Source organism: Hypanus sabinus, chromosome 25, assembly GCF_030144855.1.
Source record: "Hypanus sabinus isolate sHypSab1 chromosome 25, sHypSab1.hap1, whole genome shotgun sequence".
Taxonomy (NCBI): Eukaryota; Metazoa; Chordata; class Chondrichthyes; order Myliobatiformes; family Dasyatidae; genus Hypanus; species Hypanus sabinus.
The window spans coordinates 6,250,504-6,273,065 of NC_082730.1; the positions used below are offsets into that span (position 1 = coordinate 6,250,504).

Here is a 22,562-nt window from a genome sequence, read left to right on the forward strand (position 1 = left end):
GGTATTGAAAGCCGTCTTCCACTCGTCCCCCTCCCTTATCCGGACCAAATGGTAGGCGTTTCAGAGGTCCAACTTCAAGAAGGTGGTGGCTCCATTAAGTGGCTTGAACGCAGAAATTATAAGAGGCGGTGGGTACTTGTTCTTAATGGTGATATGATTTAGGCCTCGGTAATCGATGCAGGGACTGAGAGAGCCACCCTTCTTCCCCACAAAGAAGAATCCAGCGCCCACCGGGAAGGATGAGGGTCTAATAATGGCTACCGCGAGAGACTCACTAATATATTTCTCCATGGCTTCTTTCTCAGGCCAGGACAAGTTATACAGGTGACTGGTAGGTAACGAGGCCCCAGGGAGAAGGTCGATAGCGCAGTCATACGGGCGGTGTGGAGGCAGGGAAAGGGCACGTTGCTTGCTGAATACCTGTCCCAGGTCATGGTATTCTGTGGGAACTCTGGACAAGTCGAGGGTTTCAAAGACAGGTGAGGTCGCTGTATCCTCCCTAGGGGATAGGGCTGACTGCAGACAGCTGGCGTGGCAAAACGGGCTCCATCTGGCTATCCTCCCGGTAGACCAATCAATGCAAGGATTATGGTGGCGTAACCAGGGGTATCCAAGTACTATCGGGGCTTGAGGAGAGGAGATTAGGTTAAATTGTACCTGCTCCCGATGATTCCCAGAGAGGATCAAAGACAGTGGTGGAGTACAGTGAGTGACTCGAGCCAGAAGTCTTCCACCCAGTGCCCGGGCTCCAGAGGGGTAGACAACGGCTGCCGAGGAATTCTGGCCTGGGCAGCTATGTCTTCATCCAACAGATTCCCCTCAGCTCCAGAGTCTATCAAGGTAGACAAGGACAGAGACTGTTGGTTGTAGGTTACAGTAGATTGGATCTGCATCCGGGCTTGGGGAACTGAAGGGAGTGTCGTCTGATTCACCAGAACAGTTGGAGCGGGGGCTACCCTAGGAGCGGACAGGGAAGAGAGGCTGGCCGAAGATGGTAAGGTGGGCCGAAGGATGACCTGAGCAGCGGAGTGATTGGTCTTTTCTCTCAGACGTTCTCGAAGTCGATTATCTACCCTGGTGGCTAGAGAGACCAAAGAGTCCAGGCTGTTCGTGTCATTCCTGGCCGTTAATTCATCTTTCATCTTGTCAGAGAGACCCCGTCGAAACGCTTCCTGTAGTGCTTCGTCAGTCCACCCAGAGTCGGCCGCTAATGTTTGGAACTCTACGGAGTATTTCGCTATGCTTCGCATGCCCTGACAGAGAGTCAGAAGGTGCCTAGTTGCGTCCTTCCCGCGAATGGGCTGTTCAAAAACCTTCCTCATTTCAGAGACGAAGATGGAGAAGGAGGAACAGACCTCTGGCCTGTTGTCCCAGATCGCGGTGGCCCATGATAAGGCATCCGCTCGTAACAGCTCCATGATGTACGCAATTTTTGATCTGTCTGAGCTATACGTACATGGCTGTTGCTCAAAAACCAGAGAGCACTGCAGTAAGAAAGCCCAGCACTTCCCTAGGTCCCCAGTGTAGGGTTCTGGTTCGGGTACGTAAGGCTCTCGAGGTGATTGTGGTGCCGAGCCAAGTGGCGTAGCCATCCCAGGCTGTGCGGTTTGATCAGACTGGGTTCTTGGAAGGGATGGAGTAAGGAGAGCGGATACCCGGTCAACCTGCTCACTGACCTTCTTTACACCCTCGGATAGGGCACGAAGATCTTTCATGACTTCTCTGAGTAGTTGCTCATTTATGCCCAGTAGGGAGCCCTGGCTAGTGAGGGTCTGTTGCACTGTGTCCATGTTCATTCTGGCCAGTTTGTTCTGTTACACGGGGGCGACGGAGGAGAACCCAAATTCAGGACACTGGCACGTCGACTCAGTTGGGGAGGCTGGCGCAGACCTGAACGAACAGCAGGAAACCAAAGGGATCTTGACAAGGAGACGGGATTCACAGGGACTCTCTAGAAACTAGAGCGGAACTTAGAACTACCGGTTCCAATCGGAACAGGGAACGAAAGATCACACGAGAATTGACCAACGAACTGGCAACCTGTGATAGAGTCGCCATCGTATTTATTTCCAGTCTCTAATGAAAGCCAGATGTACGGTAATTGGGTAACTAGCAGCAATTGACTGAAATTGGGGCATAATCGGGGAGAAAGAAAGGGGAATAGCCAACTGGAACCATGACATTTTCTTATTTCTTTTTCTCTATATTATCCTGTATTGCATTGTACTGCCTCCGCTATGTTAACAAATTTCATGAAATAAAACTTGATTCTGATTCTGGATTGGTACATGTGGAGATAATAAGAAAGATCTGTAGTCTAGAATACAAGCTCCTGGCAAAAGGAATGGGCACAGTGGTGGTAGATGATATCACATCAAATTCGACATTCATTAAGAATGAAAGCAGAGTTGAGACCTCTGTTGAGGAATGCTTGTTCAGAGTCAGGGAAGGTAAGAGAGAACAGCGGGAGTTGGAGTAAGGAAAAGGGATGGGGTTAGAGGAAAGAGCAGAGGATGCAAGATCAGGAAGTGTACTGGAAATCAAGCTTGCAATATTTACTCATTCATTTTGCCATCTTCTCTTCAATTTAAGATCACTGCTTTATTTTGTTAAATTTTGGACCTGAAACATAACTGCTTCTCTCTGTACAGATGCTGTATGACTTGCTGTTTATAACATTTTCTGTTTTAATTTCTAGCATCTACATCTTTTTTCATTTTCATTATCCAAAAACTCACCCTTTTTTACAATAAAAAATGGCTCTACTTCCAAAGGTAGTATTTGCTGCCAAAGAATATCCATTCACTATCTCTCCTGGATATCCACAGTTCTTCGCTACACAGAGACAGAAAAGGGACAGTAAAGGCATTGCACAACACCAGGATCTCCAATAGCTTTTTGATGTGATCGACAGAAATGTTTTGCTGTGAATTTTCCACATTTGATCTCATCTCCCATCTAGAGAAATTAAAGAGATAATTTGTAACAAGTGCATTGAATTCTTTTTGATAAGTAATAATGAAACCTCGGAGGCTGTAAGCACAGCCATCTGCATCATGGATACTAGCCTCCCCACCACCCCACCAATGAGGACACCTTCAATTGGTAGTATCCATCATTAAGGACCCCCATCACCCAGGACATGTACTCTTTTCTCTCTCTCTCTCCCTTTCACACGCACGCACGCACGCACGCACACGCACACACACACACACACACACACACACACACACACACACACAACTTCTAACTTTCACCATACTTAGCTATTATTTTCTAGCTTGCTTTCATATTTAATCTTTTCCCTTCTAATGATTTTTTTTAGTTGCTCTCTGTAAGTTTTTAAAAACTTCCCAATCTTCTATCTTCCCACTAATTTTTTGCTTTGTTGTATGCCCTTTCTTTTGCTCTTACAATAGCTTGGACTTCCTTTGTCTGCCACAGTTGTACTATTTTACCATTTGAGTACTTAATTTTTGGAATACACATTTCCTGCACCTTCCTCATTTTTCCCAGAAATGTATGCCATTGTTGCTCTGCTGTCATCCCTGCCAGTAGCTCCTTCCAATTTACTTTGGCCAATTCTTCTCTCATACCACTGTAATTTCCCTTACTCCACTGAAATACTGCTACATCAGACATTACTTTCTCCCTATCAAATTTCAAGTTGAACACAATCATATTGTGATCACTGGCTCCTAAGGGTTCTTTTACCTTAAGCTCCCTAATCATCTCTGGTTCATTACATAACACCCAATCCAGTATAGCCGATCCCCTAGTAGGCTCAATGACAAACTGCTCTAAAAAGCTATTTCTTAGGCATTCAATAAACTCACTTTCTGAGATCCATTACCAACCTGATTTTCACAATTGAATTGCATGTTAAAATTTCCCATGACTACCATAACATTGCCCTTTTGACTCACCATTTCTACTTCCTGTTGCAACCTGTGGGCCATCTCCCAGCCACTGTTGGGAGGCCTGTATATAACTACCGTCAATGTCCTTTTACCCTTGCAGTTTCTTAACTCAACCCAGAAGAATTCAACATCTTCCGATTCTTTGTCACATTTTTCTACTGATTTAATGCCATTCTTTACCAGTAGAGCCATTCTACCCACTCTGCCTACCTTCCCATCCTCTGATATAACATGTAACTTTGGACATTCAGCTCCCAACTACGTACAACTATTCTTCAGCCATCATTCAGTGATGGCCGCATAATCATACCTGGCAATCTGTAATATTGCAACAAGATCATCCACCTTATTTCCTATAGTACGTGCATTTAGATACAACACCATGAGTACTGTATTTGCTGTCCTTTCTGATCACCTGCCTGCCCTTTGATTCAAATTTGACTCAGCCTGATTCAAATAACACAATTCCTATTCTTTTTTGGAAAATCCTTACTTCATTATCTAGAACCAAGGAGGTAAATCTTCTCAAGTCTCATTCCCACAGGAGAGGTGCTGGGCATGCGTTTACACAGAGAGTGATGGGTGCCTGGAATGTGCTGTCAAGGTGCAGTGTGGAGGCGAGTACAACAGAGGCGTTCAAGAGGCTCTTACCACGTGGAATGAAGGGAGCTGGACCATGTGTAGACAAAAGGAATCAGTGTAACTGGGTATCATTAGCTTAATCAGTTCAGTACATCACAGGCCAAAGGGCCTTTTTGTGCTGAACTGTTCTGTGATCTATGCTCTAGAGTTACTCTTATGCACCAGGGAAAGAGGCAGGACACACAGAATCACTATTGAGAACAGTGCATGGTCATTACTGTAAAACAGTTTATAGAAAACAAACATCCAAACTAAGCAGCATACCTATGCACATTGGAGGAGTCCAGTTCCACTCTCCATTCTCTTTACAAGTGAGATTGACTGCACCTTGTAATGAATAGCCTGCATCACAGGAGTACGCTGCGACTGCTCCATACTCCCACTGCTCTCCGCTGGGTGGTGATGGAGCTATCCCATTGTTAATTAGTGGAAGAGGAGCACATCTGACAGCTGAGGATAAATGAAACATCATTAATGCTCTGAAGAGAAGTCCAGATGAAAATGTTATCTTTTGGGAACTGCTACAGGTCAGCATGGTAGCATAATGCTTTACAGCTGCCAGTGTAAGAACAGGGTTCAATTACCCTGCTGCCTGTAAGGAGTTTGTACATTCTCCCTGTGATCGCATGTGTTGCTCTGGTTTCCTCCCACATTCTAAGGATGTTTGGAAGGCAAATTAAAGGCAGGCAGGGGCCAGCACAGTGGCCATCTTTGCAGTAGCCGGTGTCTGAGTGGACAGAGTCAATGCTGATCTTGAGGCTTTAGTTCTTCATGGCTTCAGTCAGAGAAAGAAAAGAAAAGCTCCAGGTTTAAGTTTTTTTTTGCCTTTCCTTCTTTATATCTGCTTAGTTAGAACAGTAGAGATGCCAGGCAGGATAGTGGAATGTTCCTCTTGCAGGACATGGGAAGGCAGAGTGACCTCCAGTATCCTTGACGACTACAACTGCGAGAAGTGCATCCCGATGCAGCTTCTAATAAACCACGTTAGGGCACTGGAGCTGGAACTGGTCTCTGGATAGTTTGAGAGGCTGAAGGGGTGATAGATAGGACATATAGAGAGGTAATTACACCCAAACTGCAGGACACAGAAAACTAGGTGACAGTCAGGAAAGGGAAAGGGGTTAAGGCGCCAGTGCATAGTACCCTGTGGCCATCCCCCTCAACAACAGGTACCACTTTGGATACTGTTAGGGAGGTTGACCTAACAGAGGAAAGTCACAGTGGTCAGGTCTATAGCACTGAGTCTGCCTCTCTGACTCAAAAGGGAAGAGGGAAGGGGGGGGGGGTGGAGAAAAGGCACCTTGTGGTGATAGGGGATTTGTTAGTTAGGGGAACAGACAGGAGGTTCTGTTGGCAAGAATGAGATTCCCAGTTGGTATGTTGCATCTCAGATGCCATAGTCCGGGATATCTCGGGTCAAGTCCTCAGCATTAAGTGGGAGGGTGAACAGCCAGAAGTCTTGGTCCATGTAAGTATCAATGACATAGATAAGTTACATGGTTCTGCACAGGGAGTTCAGGGAGTTAGGTGCTAAGTTAAAGGGAAGGACCTCCAGGGTTGTGATCTCAGGATTGCTACCCATGCCACGTGCTAGTGAGGCCAGAACTAGGAAGATTTTTTACAGTTTAATACATGGCTAAGGAGCTGGTATAGGAGGGTGGGCATAAGATTTTTGTATCATTGGGCTCTCTTCCAGGGAAGGTAGGTCCAGTACAGATGAAACAGTTTGCACCTGAACTGGAGGGGGACTAATGTCTTAGCAGGAAGTGGGAGTTAAACTAGAGTTGCAGGGCGATGGGAACCAGAGTGCCAGAACAGTTAGTGGAGTAGTTGTGGAGGCAGATGTTGGCGATACAGTTAGGAATCAAAAGGTTACACGTGGTACGACTAGTGTCCTGAGCAGCGTATATTTCAATGTAAGAAGTATCGTAGGAAGGATGGATGATATTACTGAAGATGAGATAGCTGGTTTGCAAACAGAGGCAGTATGTAGTGTAGTGCGGTGAGGCTGTTGATAGGACAAAATTGCAGTCAACAAGGCAAAAGGTTGACAAAATCAAAAAGGGTGAATGCAGGACTGAAGGTGTTATATTTGAATACATGCAGTCTACGGAATAAGGCAGATGAACTTCTAGCACAGTTGCAGATTGGCACGCATGAAGTTGTAGGCATCACTGAAAGAGTATAGCTGGGAGCTTAATGTCCAAGGATACACATTGTATCAAAAGGATAGGCAGGAAGGCAGAAGAAGTGGTGTTGCTCTGTTCGTAAAAAAATTAAATCAAATCATTAGAAAGAGATGACAAAGGCTCAGAAGGTGTTGAATCATTTGTATAGAACTAAGAAATGCAAAGGTAAAAGGACTCTGATGGGAGTTGTATACAGATCCCCAAACAGTAGTAAGGATGTGGTCTACAATTTATAAGATGCCACACGAGGCTGCTTAACAAGCTACGAACCCAAGGTTTTACAGGAAAGATTCTAACATGGATAAATCAATGGCTGAGGGAATAAAGGGAGCTTTTTCTGGTTGGCTGCTGGTGACTAGTGGTGTTGCACAGAGGTCTGTGTTGGGAGTGATTCTTTTTATTTTATATGTCAATGATTTGGATGATGGCATTGATGGCTTTGTTGCAAAGTTTGTATACAATACGAAGATAGATGGAAGGGCAGGTAGCTTGAGGAAGTAGAGGGGCTACAGAAGGACCTAGATTAGGAGAATGGGCAAAGAAATGGCAGATGGAATCCAGTGTTGGGAAGTGTATGATTCTGCTCCTATTCCATATGGTCTTAAGGGTTAGTAAGTTTTGGGCATGCTCAGATAGCGCCAGAAGCAAGGCAACACTTGCGAGCTGCCCACACACAATCCTTGGACTCTGTTGGTTGTTGACGAAAACGACATATTTCATGGTATGTTGCGATGTTCTGATCTACATCTGGCAAATAAAGCTAATCTTTATCTTTAACACCACACAATTCCGAGGACAGAGCAATGAAGATGCAAAATTGAACACGGGCATCCCTCCCCCAGCATCACTCATGATGCTGGGCCACTTCTAAAGGTGCTTCAAAATCAGCATCACAGTTGGTCTGGAATAACACACGCACAAAATGCAGGAGAAACTCAGCAGGTCAGGCAGCATGTATGGAGTTGTCATTCTGGGCCGAGACCCTTCATCAGGACTGGAAAAGAAGGGGGAAGAAACCAAAATTTCTTGTTTAGAATCATTTAAATCACTAACTGGGATGAGAGAGCTGTCTTATCATGAGAAGATAAAGAAATTAGAAGAATGAGGGGTATTCTTATTGAAGCAATCAGATCTTGAGGGGATATGACAGAGTGGAAGCTGTACTGTTTTCACTTCTGGGAGAATCTTAAACCACGAGTCACAGTTACAATTATTAGGGAAAGACTGTTTAAACCCAACATGGGTACAAATTTCTTCTTGCAGAGGATAGTGAGTCTGTCAAGTTTTCTCTTCTGGAGGACTGTTCTGGCTGTTTGAAGAGGAAGTGACATAAGGTTTGAAACATCAGCAGATCAAGGGTACAGAGGATGACATGAAGCCTGTGGTTCAATTTTCTTTCAGAGAATGCATACAGTATAGAACCCGAAATTATTACTGTTCACAGACATCCACAAAACAGAAAAAAAAACAACCAAAGAATGAATGACGGGAAAACGCTAAAACCCCAAAGTCTCTCCCCCACACACACAGCAGCAAAAGCATCAACCTTCACTCCTCCCCCATGCCTCATCAAAATCATCAGCCCCCCTTCACCATCCACCATGCAATAGCAAAGTCCCCAGAGACCATGATCTAGTCCATTAAAAAAGTCCATCCCACAGGTTCTCTCTCACTATTGAGCAAGAGAGAGGTATCACTCCTGCCACAGCTAGAGGGAAGGCTGTTTCAATGTTACCAGCTATGATCTACTGAATGCTGGGACAGACTTGAAGGCCTGGTGGCCTACTCTTACTCTCATTCTCTTATCTTCATCATGTTCTCAGTATGTATGAAGTCTACCTTAGTGAGAAATCTGAAAGGTATTCGAACTCACACATTTTCCATGCCACACTTGACTTTTATACTACATAGAACAAAACAATATTTCCTAACCATTCCGAAAAAAATCAGCACACTTAACGGGTATTGAAATAAAATATTCAGCAGTCCATGGAGGAAATATTGTTGATGTCCTCATTCACTGTGCAACATTCCAAGGATCTGACCTTACCCTCACATGTTGGCATTTGTCCATCCCATCCATCAGCAGCACACAACAAGTAGCTACTTCCCACCAGCTGATATCTAGAGAGAGACAAGTTATTACTGAGAAACTGGTATAAAAATGAGAGCCAAATAAGTCAGTGCTTCAATATCTTGGTTAAGAAGAAACATAATGTTTATTTAATTCAGAATATGAACCAACACAATGGTACAATGAAGGAAAAGTGTAGCAAGATACAAATTAAAGCAGGTTAAATTGCTCAAAAGAGATTTTTTCAGATAAGGGTTGCTGTGGGTCAAAAGGGACAGTGGTGTAGAATGAGTCATTGCTCCAATTCACATACGTATGAAGAGTCATTGATTACTCTTACAAGAATGAAAGGGTTGAAACCTAACACACATTGAAAGGTCTAGATAGAGGATGTTACCAATAGTGTGTGAGACTAGGATGAGAGCTCAGAATACAGGATGTTCATTTAGAACTGAGATGAAGCTTCTTTCGCCAGAGGGTGGTGAATCTGTGGAATTTTTTGCCATTGACGGCCGTGGATGCCGAGCCATTGGGTATACTTAAAACAGTGATTGATAGGTTCTTGGTTAGTCAGGGCATCAAAGGTTCTGGAGAGAAAGCAGGAGAATGAGATTGAGAAGGAAAATAAATCAGCCATGATGGAAAGGTGGCAAAGATTCAATGGGCTGAATGGTCTAATTCTGCTCCTATGTCTTCTGGTCTCTCTTTTGGCCTCTACATGATTCTAATTAACCCGGCTTTGTTTTCCTGTATTTCCTCTGGTTCCCTTCAGTGTCAATGGTTAAGGAGAGGGATCTGTAGTCTCATCACGCATAGCTCCCAGGCACCCTTTAGAACTCAACACTCCTAGCTTGCTGATGAGAGAACGAAAATATCAAAAGGAAGAAACTGAAAGAAGCATTCTGACCAATATGATTTCTCAGCCCTTGAAGTTATGATAGGGATTGATGTGATAAATTCCAAATTTCAAAGTCAAATTACATTTATTATCAAAGTGCATATATATTGCTATGTACTACCCTGAGATTCATTTTCTTGCAGGCATTCATAGTAAGACGAGGAAATACAACGGAAGCAATGAAAAGCTGCACAGAAACAAAGATTTTCAAGCAAATAATGTACAAAAGAAGACAAGCTATGTAAATAAAAAACTAATAATATATAAATAAATTTCAACGTAAATTTATTAACAAAGTACGTATATGTCACCATATACAACTTTGGGATTCAATTTCTTGCGAGCATACTCAATAAATCCATAATAGACTAACAAACGTAATAGAATCAATGAAAGACTGCACCATCTTGAGCGTTCAATTAGAATGTGAAAGACAAATGTACAAATACAAAAATAAAGAAGGAATAATTATAAATAAATAAACAATAAATATTGAGAACACAAAATGAAGAGCCCTTGAAAGTGAGTCCATAGGTCGTGGGAACATTTCAGAGAGGGGCAAGTGAAATTAAGTGAAGTTATCCCCTTTGGTTCAAGAGTCTGGTGGCCGTGGGGTAATAACTGTTCTTGAAGCTGATGGTGTGAGCCCTGAGGCTCCTGAGCCTTTGTCCTGTTGGCAGCCGCAAGAAGAATATATGACGTTGGTGGTGGGGGCCCCTGGTGAATGATGCTGCTTTTCTGCAGCAAAACTCTGTGTAGATAGGCTGAATGGTTGGGAGGGCTTTACCCATGATGGATTGGGCCATATCCACTACTTTTGTAAGATATTCTATTCAAGGACATGGATGCTTCTATACCATTTATGCTCCTTCCAAAAATAAATAAATCTTGAGAACATGAGTTGTAAAGTCCTTGAAAGTGAATCCATAGGTTGTGCTCAATGGTTAGAGTTCAGAGTTTGCCCACCTGACATCTGGTTCACCAAATACTCACCCCGTTTTACAGGAAAAAGTAGCTCGACTTCCAAAAGTTGTATTTGGTGCCTGAATATATCCATTTGCTATTTCTTCTGGATTACTGCAGTTCCTCACTACACAGAAAAACAGGGGAAAGAGTTAAGGTGCTGCAGACACAGGGATCTCCAATAGGTTCATAAGGCATTTGACAGGAATGTATCATTAAGCATTTTACAACAGTGACATTTTTGATATCCCACCACTTTAACAGTGAACATAAGATTCAACAGCGCAATAGTACTGTAGTAGTCAGCACATTGGTTTACAGTACCATGACCCATATCAATTCCCGCTGCTACCTATAAGGAGTCTGTATGTTCTTCTCGTAACTGCATGGGTTTCCTGCAGTGGCTCTGGTTTCCTCTCACAATCCAAAGACGTACTGGTTGGTTGGTTAATTTGTCATTGTAACTTGTCTCATGCTTGAGCTGGGATTCATCTGGGGGATTGCTGGGCGGCGTGGCCGGGAAGGCCTATTCCACACTGTATGTCAATCAATCAATCAATCAATCAATCAGTCAATAAGTAGATATAGATAGATATCACAGAGTTGGCCTCTCTCCTGCCCATTCATGTTTGAAAGGAATGGTCAGCACCAGCCTCCAAAAACAATGTGAAGAACTAGTACTGTGGCTTCAAGTTGTGGTACCTTATAACAATGGTCAAAGTAAATCTTATCATAGTGGTCGCTAGCTGTTGCTGTATTAGCCCAAACTACATCAACAGCTCGTTACCACCAGGATAGTACAGAAATGGTCTCCAGAGGCCATCGAGGTCTTGAAGGGCTGCTTTGAGGTTACTAACTGGAATGTGCTTTGGGAACCATATGGGGAGAACATTAACGGACTTACTGATTGCACCACAGGCTGCAATAACTTCTGTGTGGACACTGTAATACTATCAAGGACTGTTCACTGCTTCCTGAACAACAAACCAGTGATCTAAAGGCTCTTTCCAAACACAGGCTTTAGACCTGGAGATAGGGAAGAATTTAAACACGTGCAGAGTGAGCTAAAGGGGAAGATCAAGATGGCTAAAGAGGAATACAGGAGAGAGCTGGAGAACAAGCTTGGGCAGAGTAGCACACAGAAGAGTGGCAAAGCATGAAAAACATCACTGGCTTCAATCAGCCTAGCTGTAGAGCCCTGGAATGCAGTCATGAATGGGTTAATGAGTTAAACCAATTCTTCAATAGGTTTAATAACTGCCTTCCTGTTCAAACCCTCCTCAGCACACCAGCCCAGGTGCCGAGAACCCTCAGAACCAATGCCTCCCCTCCCTCCAGTTCAACATTTGGATGAACAACACAGGATACATCCCCTCCTTGCCCTGCACTAACCATTCACACCTCCAAATACCAACTGCTATCGTCGCAATCATCACCTCCTCCCAGCCTCCACCTTCCAGCAACACCCCAGTCATCATGGTCTCACCTTCACTACTGAGCAGGTGAGAAAGGCTCTGGGGAAACAGACATGGCAAAGCATTGGGACTGGATGGTGTGAACCCCAAGGAATGTGCTGAGCAGCTGTGTGCAGTTCTCCAGTGAAATTTCAATCTGACCCTCAGCCTTGAAACGGTCTTAACTGTGTGGAAAACATCATGAGTGGTCCCAGTACCTAAGAAGGGCCAACCAAAAGTCTTAAGTGACTACCGCCCAGTGGCCCTAACCTCACACATCATGAAGACCCTAGAGAGGTTGATCCTGGCTTACCTCCAACCCTATGTCAGATCAGCCCTCAATCCCCTGCAGTTTGCCTAAATTGGAGTTGACAATGCTGTCATCTACCTGCCAAACAGAGCCTACTGCCATTTGGATAAGAAGGACAGCACTGTGAGGATCAAGTTTTTCTTTTTCATTTCTCAACTGCCTTCAATACCATTCAGCCCTCATTGCTGGGGGAAAAGTTCTGTTCAATGCAGATTGGCTCCTCCATTGTATCCTGGATAATGGGCTACCTGACTGGCAGGTCATAATTTGTGCGGTTTCAGAGCTGTGTGTCAAACATGGCTATAAGCAGCACTGAGGCCCCACAGGGGACTGTATTGACACTCTTCCTGTCTACCCTGTACACCTCGGACTTCAGATACAATACAGAGTCATGTCATCTGCAGAAATTCTCTAATGATTCAGCAATAGTTGGAGGTATAAAGGGAGGACAGGAGAATGAGTACAGGGCCCTGGTGGAGGACTTGGACAAATGGTGCAAGCTGAATCATCTGCAGCTCAACATTAGTAGGACAAAGGCAATGGTGATGGACTTTAGGAAGACCAAGTCTACACTGCTCTCTGTTACTATTGATGGTGAGGACATGGATGTTGTGAGACCCTCCCCTCTACTTCCTGAGGAGACTGAGGTCCTTTGGAGCATGCAGGCCTCTTCTTCAGATGCTCAACCAGCCTTCTGTCGCCAGTACAATCTACTATGCGGTGGTGTGCTGGGTCAATGGCATCATGATGTCAACAGGCTCAATAAATTGATTAGAAAGACTGGCTTTGTTATAGGAATCAAACTGGGCACAGTGGAGGCTGTGGTAGATCAAAGGATCCTATGGAAAATCCTGGAAATTCTGCAGGATGTCTCTCACCCTCTGCATGCCGCCTTGGCTGAACAGAGGAGCACTTTCAGTAACAGACTAAGACAACTGTGCTGCTCCAAAGAGGTCATTCTTACCCTTGTCCATTAGGCTCAACCAATAGCCAAGGAAGTGACACTCCTAACACTCCTGTTAGACTGTTTGTAGTAACTTATTTTTATTCTTTCTACCTCTCTTCTAATATTCACATCTGTGCACTTGTAATGCTACTGCGACACTGTCATTTTCTTTGGGATCAATAAAGTATCTATCCAGCTATTTAAATTTATTATCAAAATACATATATATCACCATATACAACCCTGAGATTCATTTTCCCACAGACATACTCCTGTTAGGCACAGGAGTACGTTCAACCAGAGACTCATTCCACCAAGATGCAACACTGAGCGTCATTGGAAGTCATTCCTGCCTGTGGCCATCAAACTTTACAACTCCTCCCTCGGAGTGTCAGACACCCTGAGCCAATAGGCTGGTCCTGGACTTAGTCCACTTGAAATAATTTACTTATTATTATTTAATTATTTATGGTTTTATATTGCTATATTTCTACACTATTCTTGGTTGGTGCGACTGTAACAAAACCCAATTTCCCTTGGGATCAATAAAGTATGTCTGTCAGTCTGTCAAATCTACAGAATAGTAACTACAACAGAATCAATGAAAGATCAGAGTGCAGAAGACAACAAACTGTGCAAATACAAATATAAATAAATAACAATAAATAACGAGAACATGAGATAATGCAATAAAGAGTCCTCAAAATGAAATAAATGGTTGTGGGAACATTTCAATGATGGGGCAAATGAGTGCAGTTCAAGAGCCTGATAGTTGAGGGATAGAAATTGATCTTGGAAAAAGCAACAGAACCCCTATTAAATATTCACTCTGGCAGATGGAATTTATTGCAGACATGTGCAAGGATTTGCACTTTGGTAGGACCGACCAGTAGGTCTTACACAGTGAACAGTAGGGCACTGACGAATGTGTAGAACAAAGTGATCTGGGAATACAGGTGCAAAATTGTTGAAAATGGTGTCACAGGTAGATAGGGTCATAAAGAAAGCTTTTGGCACACTGGCCACCATAATTTGGGGTATTGCATCACTTACCTACAGGAAAATGTAAACAAGGTTGAAAGAGTGCAGAAAAAATTTACAAGCATGTTGCCAGGTCTGGAGGACCTGAGTCATAAGGAGAGATTGAATAAGTTTGGACTGTATTCTTTACAACATAGAAGATTGAGGGGAAATTTGATAGAAGTACACAAAATTATGAGGGGTATTGATTGGGTATGCAAGCAGGCTGTTTCCACTGAGGTTGGGTGGGACCCAAAGGTCATGGGTTAGGGTGAAAGGTAGAAGTTTAAGGGGAACATGAAGGGAAATTTCTTCACTTGGAGGGTTGTGAGAATGTGGAACGAGCTGCCAGCACAAGTGGTCTATGCAAACTCGATTTCAATGTTTAAGAGAAGTTTGGATAGGTACACGGATAGCTGGGATTTGGAGGGCTATGGTCCCAGTGCAGGTTGTTGGGAGGAGGCAGTTTAAATTGTTTCAGCGTGGACTAGATGTGCCGAAGGGCCTGTTTCTCCGCTGTACTTCTCCGTGACTCCTTCACCATTGATTACACTAGGCTTCAGTGGGTACAAACTGTACAGTAACAACTTGGGAAGCATGTGAATGCACTTATTTCTTTTTATGATTTGCATAAGTTGTACATTTTTACGCAGTTTGGATGTCTGTCGGTTTTTGTCGTGCGCAGTTTCTCATGGATTCCATTGTCTTTCTTTGTTTTGGGACTCTGGAAGAAGATGAATCTCAACATTATATATGATATACATACTTTGATAATAAATTTACGTTCAGCTTTGAAGGTGCAGAGGCAATCCATGAGGATGTTGCTCAGGATGGAACATTTCAGTGATGAGCACCTAGTGAATAATCTGGTATTGATTTTTCTGAGGGGCAGAGGAAGCTGAAAGGGGAAAAATAGACATGTACAAAATCGTAAGAGGTAGAGGATAGACAGTAAGAAAATTGAAAATTAATAGAACTATAAACTATAAAAACTTATCCATTATGGACAATCTGGTACATCCTCTCCATGACCTACAGAATAAGCAACAGTGCACCTTTTCGAGCAGAGTCATTCTGTCAGAAAATCTTTCTAACCAAATGTAATAAGCATATACAACAGTTCATCTCTGTGCAACAATACAGATTATAGTACAATAGTCTCTATTATTTTGTCCATTATTATTGCATATTGGTACATTATTATTGTGTATATTATTATTCTGTATTTTATCATTAGTTAAGTCTGCACACTGCTACACTGCTAAGTGTGTTTTTTTAAAACGTTGCTGCTCTATCAAAAGAATTTCCTACTCTGGATCAATAAAGTACTTATTATTATTATTATTATTATTATTACTATTACTACCAGAATCAGGTTTATTATCACCGGCATGTGACATAAAATTTGTTGACTTAGCAGCAGCAGATCAACACAATACATAATATAGAAGAAAAAAACAACAAATAAATAAATAGACTCCAGTATTGTATAGATTAAAAATCGCACAGAAAACAGAAATAATATATATTAAAAAAGTGAGGTAGTGTTCAAGAGTTCAATGTCCATTTCGGAAACAGATCAGAGTAGAAAGAGCTGTTCCTGAATCACTGAGTGTGTGCCTTCAGGTTTCTGTACCTTCTGCCTAATGGTAACAGTGAGAAGAGGGCATGCCCTGGGTGCTGGACGTCCTTAATAATGGACGCTGCCTGAGATACCACTCTTTGAAGATGTCCTTGCTACTTTGTAGGCTAGTACCCAAGATGGAGCCGACTAGATTTACAACCTTCTGCAGCTTCTTTCGGTCCTGTGCAGTAACCTTCGCCCCACCTCCCCCCATACCAGACAGTGATGCAGCCTGTCAGAATGTTCTTCACAGTACATCTATAAAAGTTTTTGACTGTTTGTCTTGACATACCAAATCTCTTTAACTCCTAATGAAGTATAGCTGCTGTCTTGCCTTCTTTATAACTGCATCAATATGTTGGGACCAGGTTAAATCCTCAGAGATCTTGACGCCCAGGAACTTGAAACTGCTCACTCTCTCCACTTATGATCCCTCTATGAGGATGGTATGTGTTACTTCATCTCAGCTTTCCTGAAGTCCACAATCAGCTCTTCCATCTTACTGACATTGAGTGTCAGGTTGTTGCTGTGACACCACTCCACTAGTTGAAATACCTCGCTCCTGTTCACCCTTGTCACCATCTGAGATTCTACTAATAATGGTTGTATCAACAGCAAATTTTTATCGATGGTATTTGAGCTATGCCTAGCCACACAGTCATGTGTATATAGAGAGTAGAGCAGTGGGCTAAGTACACACCCTTGAGGCGCACCAGTGTTGATCATGTTGAACAGGAGATGTTATCATGAAATCGCACAGACTGTGGTCTTCTGGTTAGGAAGTCGAGTATCCATTTGCAGATGGAGGTTCAGAGGGCCAGATTCTGTAACTTCTCAATCAGGATTGTGGGGAATGATGGTATTAAATGCTGAGCTACAGTCAATGAACAGCATCCTGACATAGGCGTTTATGTTGTGCAGGCAGTCTAAAGTCATGTGAAGGGCCATTGAGATTGCATCTGTTGTTGACCTATTGTGGCAATAGGCAAATTGCAACGGGTCCAGGTCCTTGCTGAGGCAGGAGTTCAATCTAGTCATGACCAACCTCTCAAAGATATTATTATTGCTAATAAATGCTGGTAATCCAATGTAATGACCTGAATAACCACCTTTTCACAGGTGTAGTCAGACCTTCTGAGTATTACAAGTATTTTCATTTTTATTTTAGGCTGTACAAAATTTCTCCCCAGGGCAGAGGTTTTTAAGATCACAGGATGTGGTTTAAATGGGGAATAAGAGGTTTAGATTGGATCTGAGAAGAATATTTTCATCCAGAAAGGGACTGAAATGTGAATATAGTGCCTGAGGTGGAAGTGAAAGCAGATAGTCTCACAAAATTTAAGAAACATTTGGATGAGCACTTCAATTGCCAAGTAGGCTACATACCAAGTGGTAAATGGGATTCGTATAGTTGGGTACATGATGGCTGGTGTGGATATTTTGGGTCAAAGGAACTTTTTAAACTTAATTCCTCAAACTTTTTACCTCTGTAAAAGAAGTTTTAAGAACGAACCTTGATGGGAACACCATCACCTACACATATTAGAGGGGGCAAGATTACACCCAGATATTCAACCTCTGTTTCTGGATGGGAGCCTTAGAGAAAGTCAATACAAACTTAACAATTATCCAGAAGTCATATTTTACCTTTCATAATGAAGAACAGCAAAACATAAGCAGATTGAAGGCACATAGAAAATAGACTTCAAACATTTATGATTTCAAAAGATTTGAAAATAAATTTAATGCACTAATCTTTATTGGCACAGTAACATGGTGGTTAGTACGTGTTACAGTACCAAAAAACCAGAGTTCAATTCCCATCACTGCCTGTAAAGAGTTGGTATATTTTCCATGCCACCACATGGGCTTCCTCCAGGTGCTCCAGTTTCCTTTCACAGTCCATGATATGTACCAGTTGGTAGGTTAATTGGTCACTACAAATTGTCTTGTGATTAGGTGAGGGTTAAATTGGGGGTTGCTGGGCAGCTCGGCAGCCAGAAGAGCCTATTCCATTCTATATCTCCAATAAATAAATAAAACGCATACTCACGTGTGCAGGAGGGAGGTTCTGGTACAAATGTATTGTTTTCTCTACATTCTATCACACTCTCGCCGACCATCTGAAAACCTTCATCACAGCTGTAGCTGATAGTCTCCCCATATGAGAACATCAGACCGAATCCTGCTTCTATCTGGCCACCTGCTATCTGTTCAGGACGATGACATTGAACGGCTACCAAAACAAATCAAAGTATCAGTCTCCAGCACATAACACTGCAGGTCAGGCAGCATCATAGAGAGAGGAAGAGTTAATGCTTCAAGGCTAGGACCTTACATCAAAACCGAGAAAGGGAAAAAACAAATCCATTTTTAGTAGCAAAAAATGTAGTGATGAACCTCTGAAAATTAATAGTATTGGCTTCAATGTTTAGAATATTAGGAACAGGAGCAGGAGTAGATGTTTCAGTTCCTTGTGCCTGCTAACCTGCTCAGTGGAATCACTGATCATATTTTACCTCAGGGACACTTACTTACACAACCCTATATCATGATTCCTAAAATGGCCCTTAAGATGTGGTATGTCACCAAAGACTAGCAAATTTCTACAGCTGCATGGTAGAGGGCATTCGGACTGGTTGCATCATAGCCTGGTATGGAGGCCGCAATGCACAGGATTGCAAGAGGCTGCAGAGGATTGTGGACTCACCCAGCTCCATCACCTGTCCTGAATTGCAGTCCCCTTAACCTGGGCCGGTTCTAGATCAACCAGACATACACAATTCTTCAAAAGTAAGAAGGATTTGTATGTTCAAATGAAATCACCTGACATTCTACTAAGCTTTGGAGGGAAAGGACAATATACTTTCTGCCTGCTAATAGGACAAAACTCAGATCATTAGAATCAATCTGATATCTTTTGTTACATTCCCTTCACCACAAATACATCCTTCCTTCATTTAGAGTCAGAATTAGATTTAAGTTCACTGGCATGCAGTGAAATTTATTAACTTTACGTCAGCAGTGCAATGAAATACATGAGAAATAAATATAGAGAAAAAAACTGAGTTACATTGAGTATATATATGTCCTTTAAATAGTTAAGTTAAAATAAGTAGTGCAAAATAACAGAAATAAAAAAGCAGTGAGGTAGTGTTCATGGGTTCAATGCTAATTTAGAAATCGGATGGCAGAGAAAAAGATGCTGTTCCTGAATCACTGAGTATGTGCTTTCAGACTTGCGTATCTCCTTCCCAGTGGTAACAGTGTGAAGAGGGCATGTCCTGAGTGATAGGGATCCTTAATGATGGACACCTCCTTCCTAAGGCACCACTCCTTGAAGATGACTTGGCACTGTGGAGGCTGGTACCCGTGATAGCGCTGACTAATTTTACAAGTTTCTGCAACTTATTTCAATCTTGTGCAGTAGCCACACACCCCCCCCCCCCCCCCCATACCAGGTGGTGATGTCGCCAGTCAGAATACTCTCCACAGTACATTTGTAGAAGTTTTCAGGTGTTTTAGTTGATAAATCAAATCTCTTCAAACTCCTAATGAAATATAGCTGCTGTCTTGCCTTCTTTATAGCTGCATCGATATGTTGCATCCAAGTTAGGTTCTCAGAGATACTGACACCCAGGAAAGTGAAATTGCTCACTCTCTCCACTTCTGACCCCGCTATGAGGATTGGTTTGTGTTGCCTCATCTTACCCTTCCTGAAGTCCACAATGAGCTCTTTGGTTTTGCCAATGTTGAGTGCAAGATTGTTGCAGCAGCACCACTCAACTAATTTGTATATCTCCCTCCTGTACTCCCTCTCATCACCATCTGAAATTCTGCCATCAATGGTTGTATCATCAGTAAATTTACAGATGTTGTTTGAGCTATGCCTAGCTGCACAGGCATAGGTGTGAGAGAGTAGAGCAGTGGGCTAAACACACATTCCTGAGGTGGGCCAGTGTTAATTATCAGCAAGGTGGAGATGTTATTTCCAATCTGCACCAAATGTGATCTTTCAGTTAGGACGTCGAGGATCTAGTTGCAGAGGGAGGTACAGAGGCCTAGGTTATGTAGCTTTTTGATCAGGATGCAGGAATGATGGGGTTAAATGCTGATCTATAGTCAATAAACAGCATCCTGACATAGGTATTTGCTTTGTCCAAGTGATCCAAGGCTGTGTAAAGAGCCATTGAGGTCGCGCCTGCTATAGACCTATTGTGGCGATAGACAAATTGCAGTGGCTCCAGGTCCTCCCTGAGACAGGTGTTCTTTCAAGGAGCAGTTAGAGAGCAGACATGGACAATATTCTAAATAAAGTTGCACCATGGTGTTGGAATTGGCTTATTATTGTTATATGTACCAAGATACAGTGAAAGGTTTTGGTTGTCTGCCATGCAGACAGATCATTTCATACAGAACCATACTGACATAGAGAATAGAATGCAAAATATAATTTTGTAGAATACAGTCTGGTTTTATATATTTCCCATAAGACATCTTTGCTCTTCTGATCAGATCCTTTTATCAGAACGGCCAACACACAATTTGCCTTACTAGGACTCTCTGTGAATCACATACAAGGACACCACCCATGTTCACGTGAATGACCTTCCACCATTTATAAAGATAAAACTTCTCCTTTTGATCCATTAGACCATGAGACATAGGTGCAGAATTAGGCAATTTGGCCTATCAAGTCTGCTTTGCCATTCAATTATGACTTATTTATTTTCCCTGTCAATCCCATTTTCCTACCTTCTCCCTGCAATCTTTGACACCCTTGCTAATCAATAAATTATTAACTTCTCCTTTAAATATACCCAATGACAACCTCTATGGCCATCTATGACAGTGATTTCCACTGATTCATCACTTCCGTCTAAAGAAATTCTCCTCATCTCTATCTAAAGGGGTGCCCTTGGATTCTGAGTCGGTGTCCACTATTGGGAATAGGATATTTCCTCATCATATCCACTCTAACTGAGCCTTTCAATATTTGATGAGATTTCAATGAGATTCCCCCCCTCCTTCATTCTTCTAAACTCCCGCAAGTACAGGCCCAGAGCCATCAAATATTTCTGTTAACGATTTCAATTCCAGGATCATTCTTGTAAGCCTCGTCTGGACCCTCTCCAATAATTGCACATCCTTTTTTAGATAAGGGGCCCAAACCTGCTCACAATACTCTGTGTGGTCTGACCAATGCCTTAAAAAGTCTCAGTATTACACCCGTTTTCATATTCTAGTCCCTTTGAAATAAAAGCTAAAATTGTATTTGCCTTCCTTACTACTGCTGCAACCAGCAAGTTAATCTTTAAGTATTCCTGCACTAGGGCTCCCAAGTCCCTTTGCACTTCCAATTTCTGAATTTGCTCCCCATTTAGAAAATAACTTACGCCTTTTTTCCTTCTACCAAAGTGCATGACCATATGGTTCTCTACAGTGTATTGCATCTAAACTTTGCTCATTCCCTTAATCTGTCCTACTGCAGACTCTCTGCTTCCTCAACACTTCCTGCCCTTCCACCTATCTGTGTACCATCCGGAAACATGGCCACAATGCTATCAATTTCATCATCCAGGTCATTAACATATACTCAATTGCCACACTATTAGGTACTTCTTGTTGTTACTTCTGCTGCTGTAGCCCATACATTTCAAGGTTCAATGTGTTGTGTATTCAGAGATGCTCTTCTGCACACCACTGTTGAAACGCGTGGTTATTTGATTAACTATCACCTTCCTGTCAGCTTAAACCGGTCGGGCCCTTCTTCTCTGAGCTCTCTCATTAACAAGGTGCTTTTGCCCACAGAACTGGCACTCACTAGATTTCTTTTTTGTTTGTGTTTCATGTCATTCTCTGTAAACTCAGAAGACTCTTGTGCATGAAAATTCCAGGAGATCAGCAGTTTCTAAGATACTCAAAACACCCCACCTAACACTAGCAATCATTCCAAGGTCTAAGTCACTTAGATCACATTTCTTCTCCATTCTGAAGTTGGTCTGATCAACAACTGAACCTCTTGACCAAAAATGCATGCTTTTATGCATTGAGTTGCTACCACATTAACAAGTATGTGTACAGGTATATCTAATAAAGTGGCCATTTAGTGTATATCTAACATTCCTCACCTATTTACTCGATATATCTGCATCCTCCTCAAAATGCACACTGCAACCAGCTTTGCACCCTCACTGAGCCTTCAAACGCTAGCACACTTAAGACCATAAGACATAGGAACAGAAGCAGGCCATTTGGACCATTCAGTCTGCTTCTCCATTCCATAATGGCTGGTTTATTATCCTTTTCAACCCCATTCTTCTGCCTTCTCTTGGCTCCATCATTCAAATCAACTGAACAACTGAAGCCAGCACTGATCCCTGAGGCACCAACGGGTCATAGCATCACAATCTGACAACAACCCAATTATTCTATACTCTGCTGTCGATTAACTAACCACAATCCATATGCATACCCATAATCCCATGTAATTTTGTTCAATTACTTCTTAAGTGGCACTTT

The 22,562-nt window shown here is 42.6% G+C and overlaps 1 protein-coding gene across 1 annotated transcript in view; it reads right to left on the minus strand.

Annotated features, from left to right (window-relative positions):
- The window catches only part of LOC132381259 (sushi, von Willebrand factor type A, EGF and pentraxin domain-containing protein 1-like), a 72,327-nt gene that overhangs the window by 15,842 nt on the left and 33,923 nt on the right, over nucleotides 1-22,562 (minus strand). Inside the window, exons 9-13 of the mRNA XM_059950640.1 lie at nucleotides 18,094-18,276; nucleotides 10,717-10,813; nucleotides 8,802-8,875; nucleotides 4,827-5,012; nucleotides 2,739-2,835 (exon numbers count right to left, since the gene is read on the minus strand). Of these exons, the coding sequence (XP_059806623.1) occupies nucleotides 2,739-2,835; nucleotides 4,827-5,012; nucleotides 8,802-8,875; nucleotides 10,717-10,813; nucleotides 18,094-18,276 (637 nt within the window). The remainder of the gene's footprint in view (nucleotides 1-2,738; nucleotides 2,836-4,826; nucleotides 5,013-8,801; nucleotides 8,876-10,716; nucleotides 10,814-18,093; nucleotides 18,277-22,562) is intronic.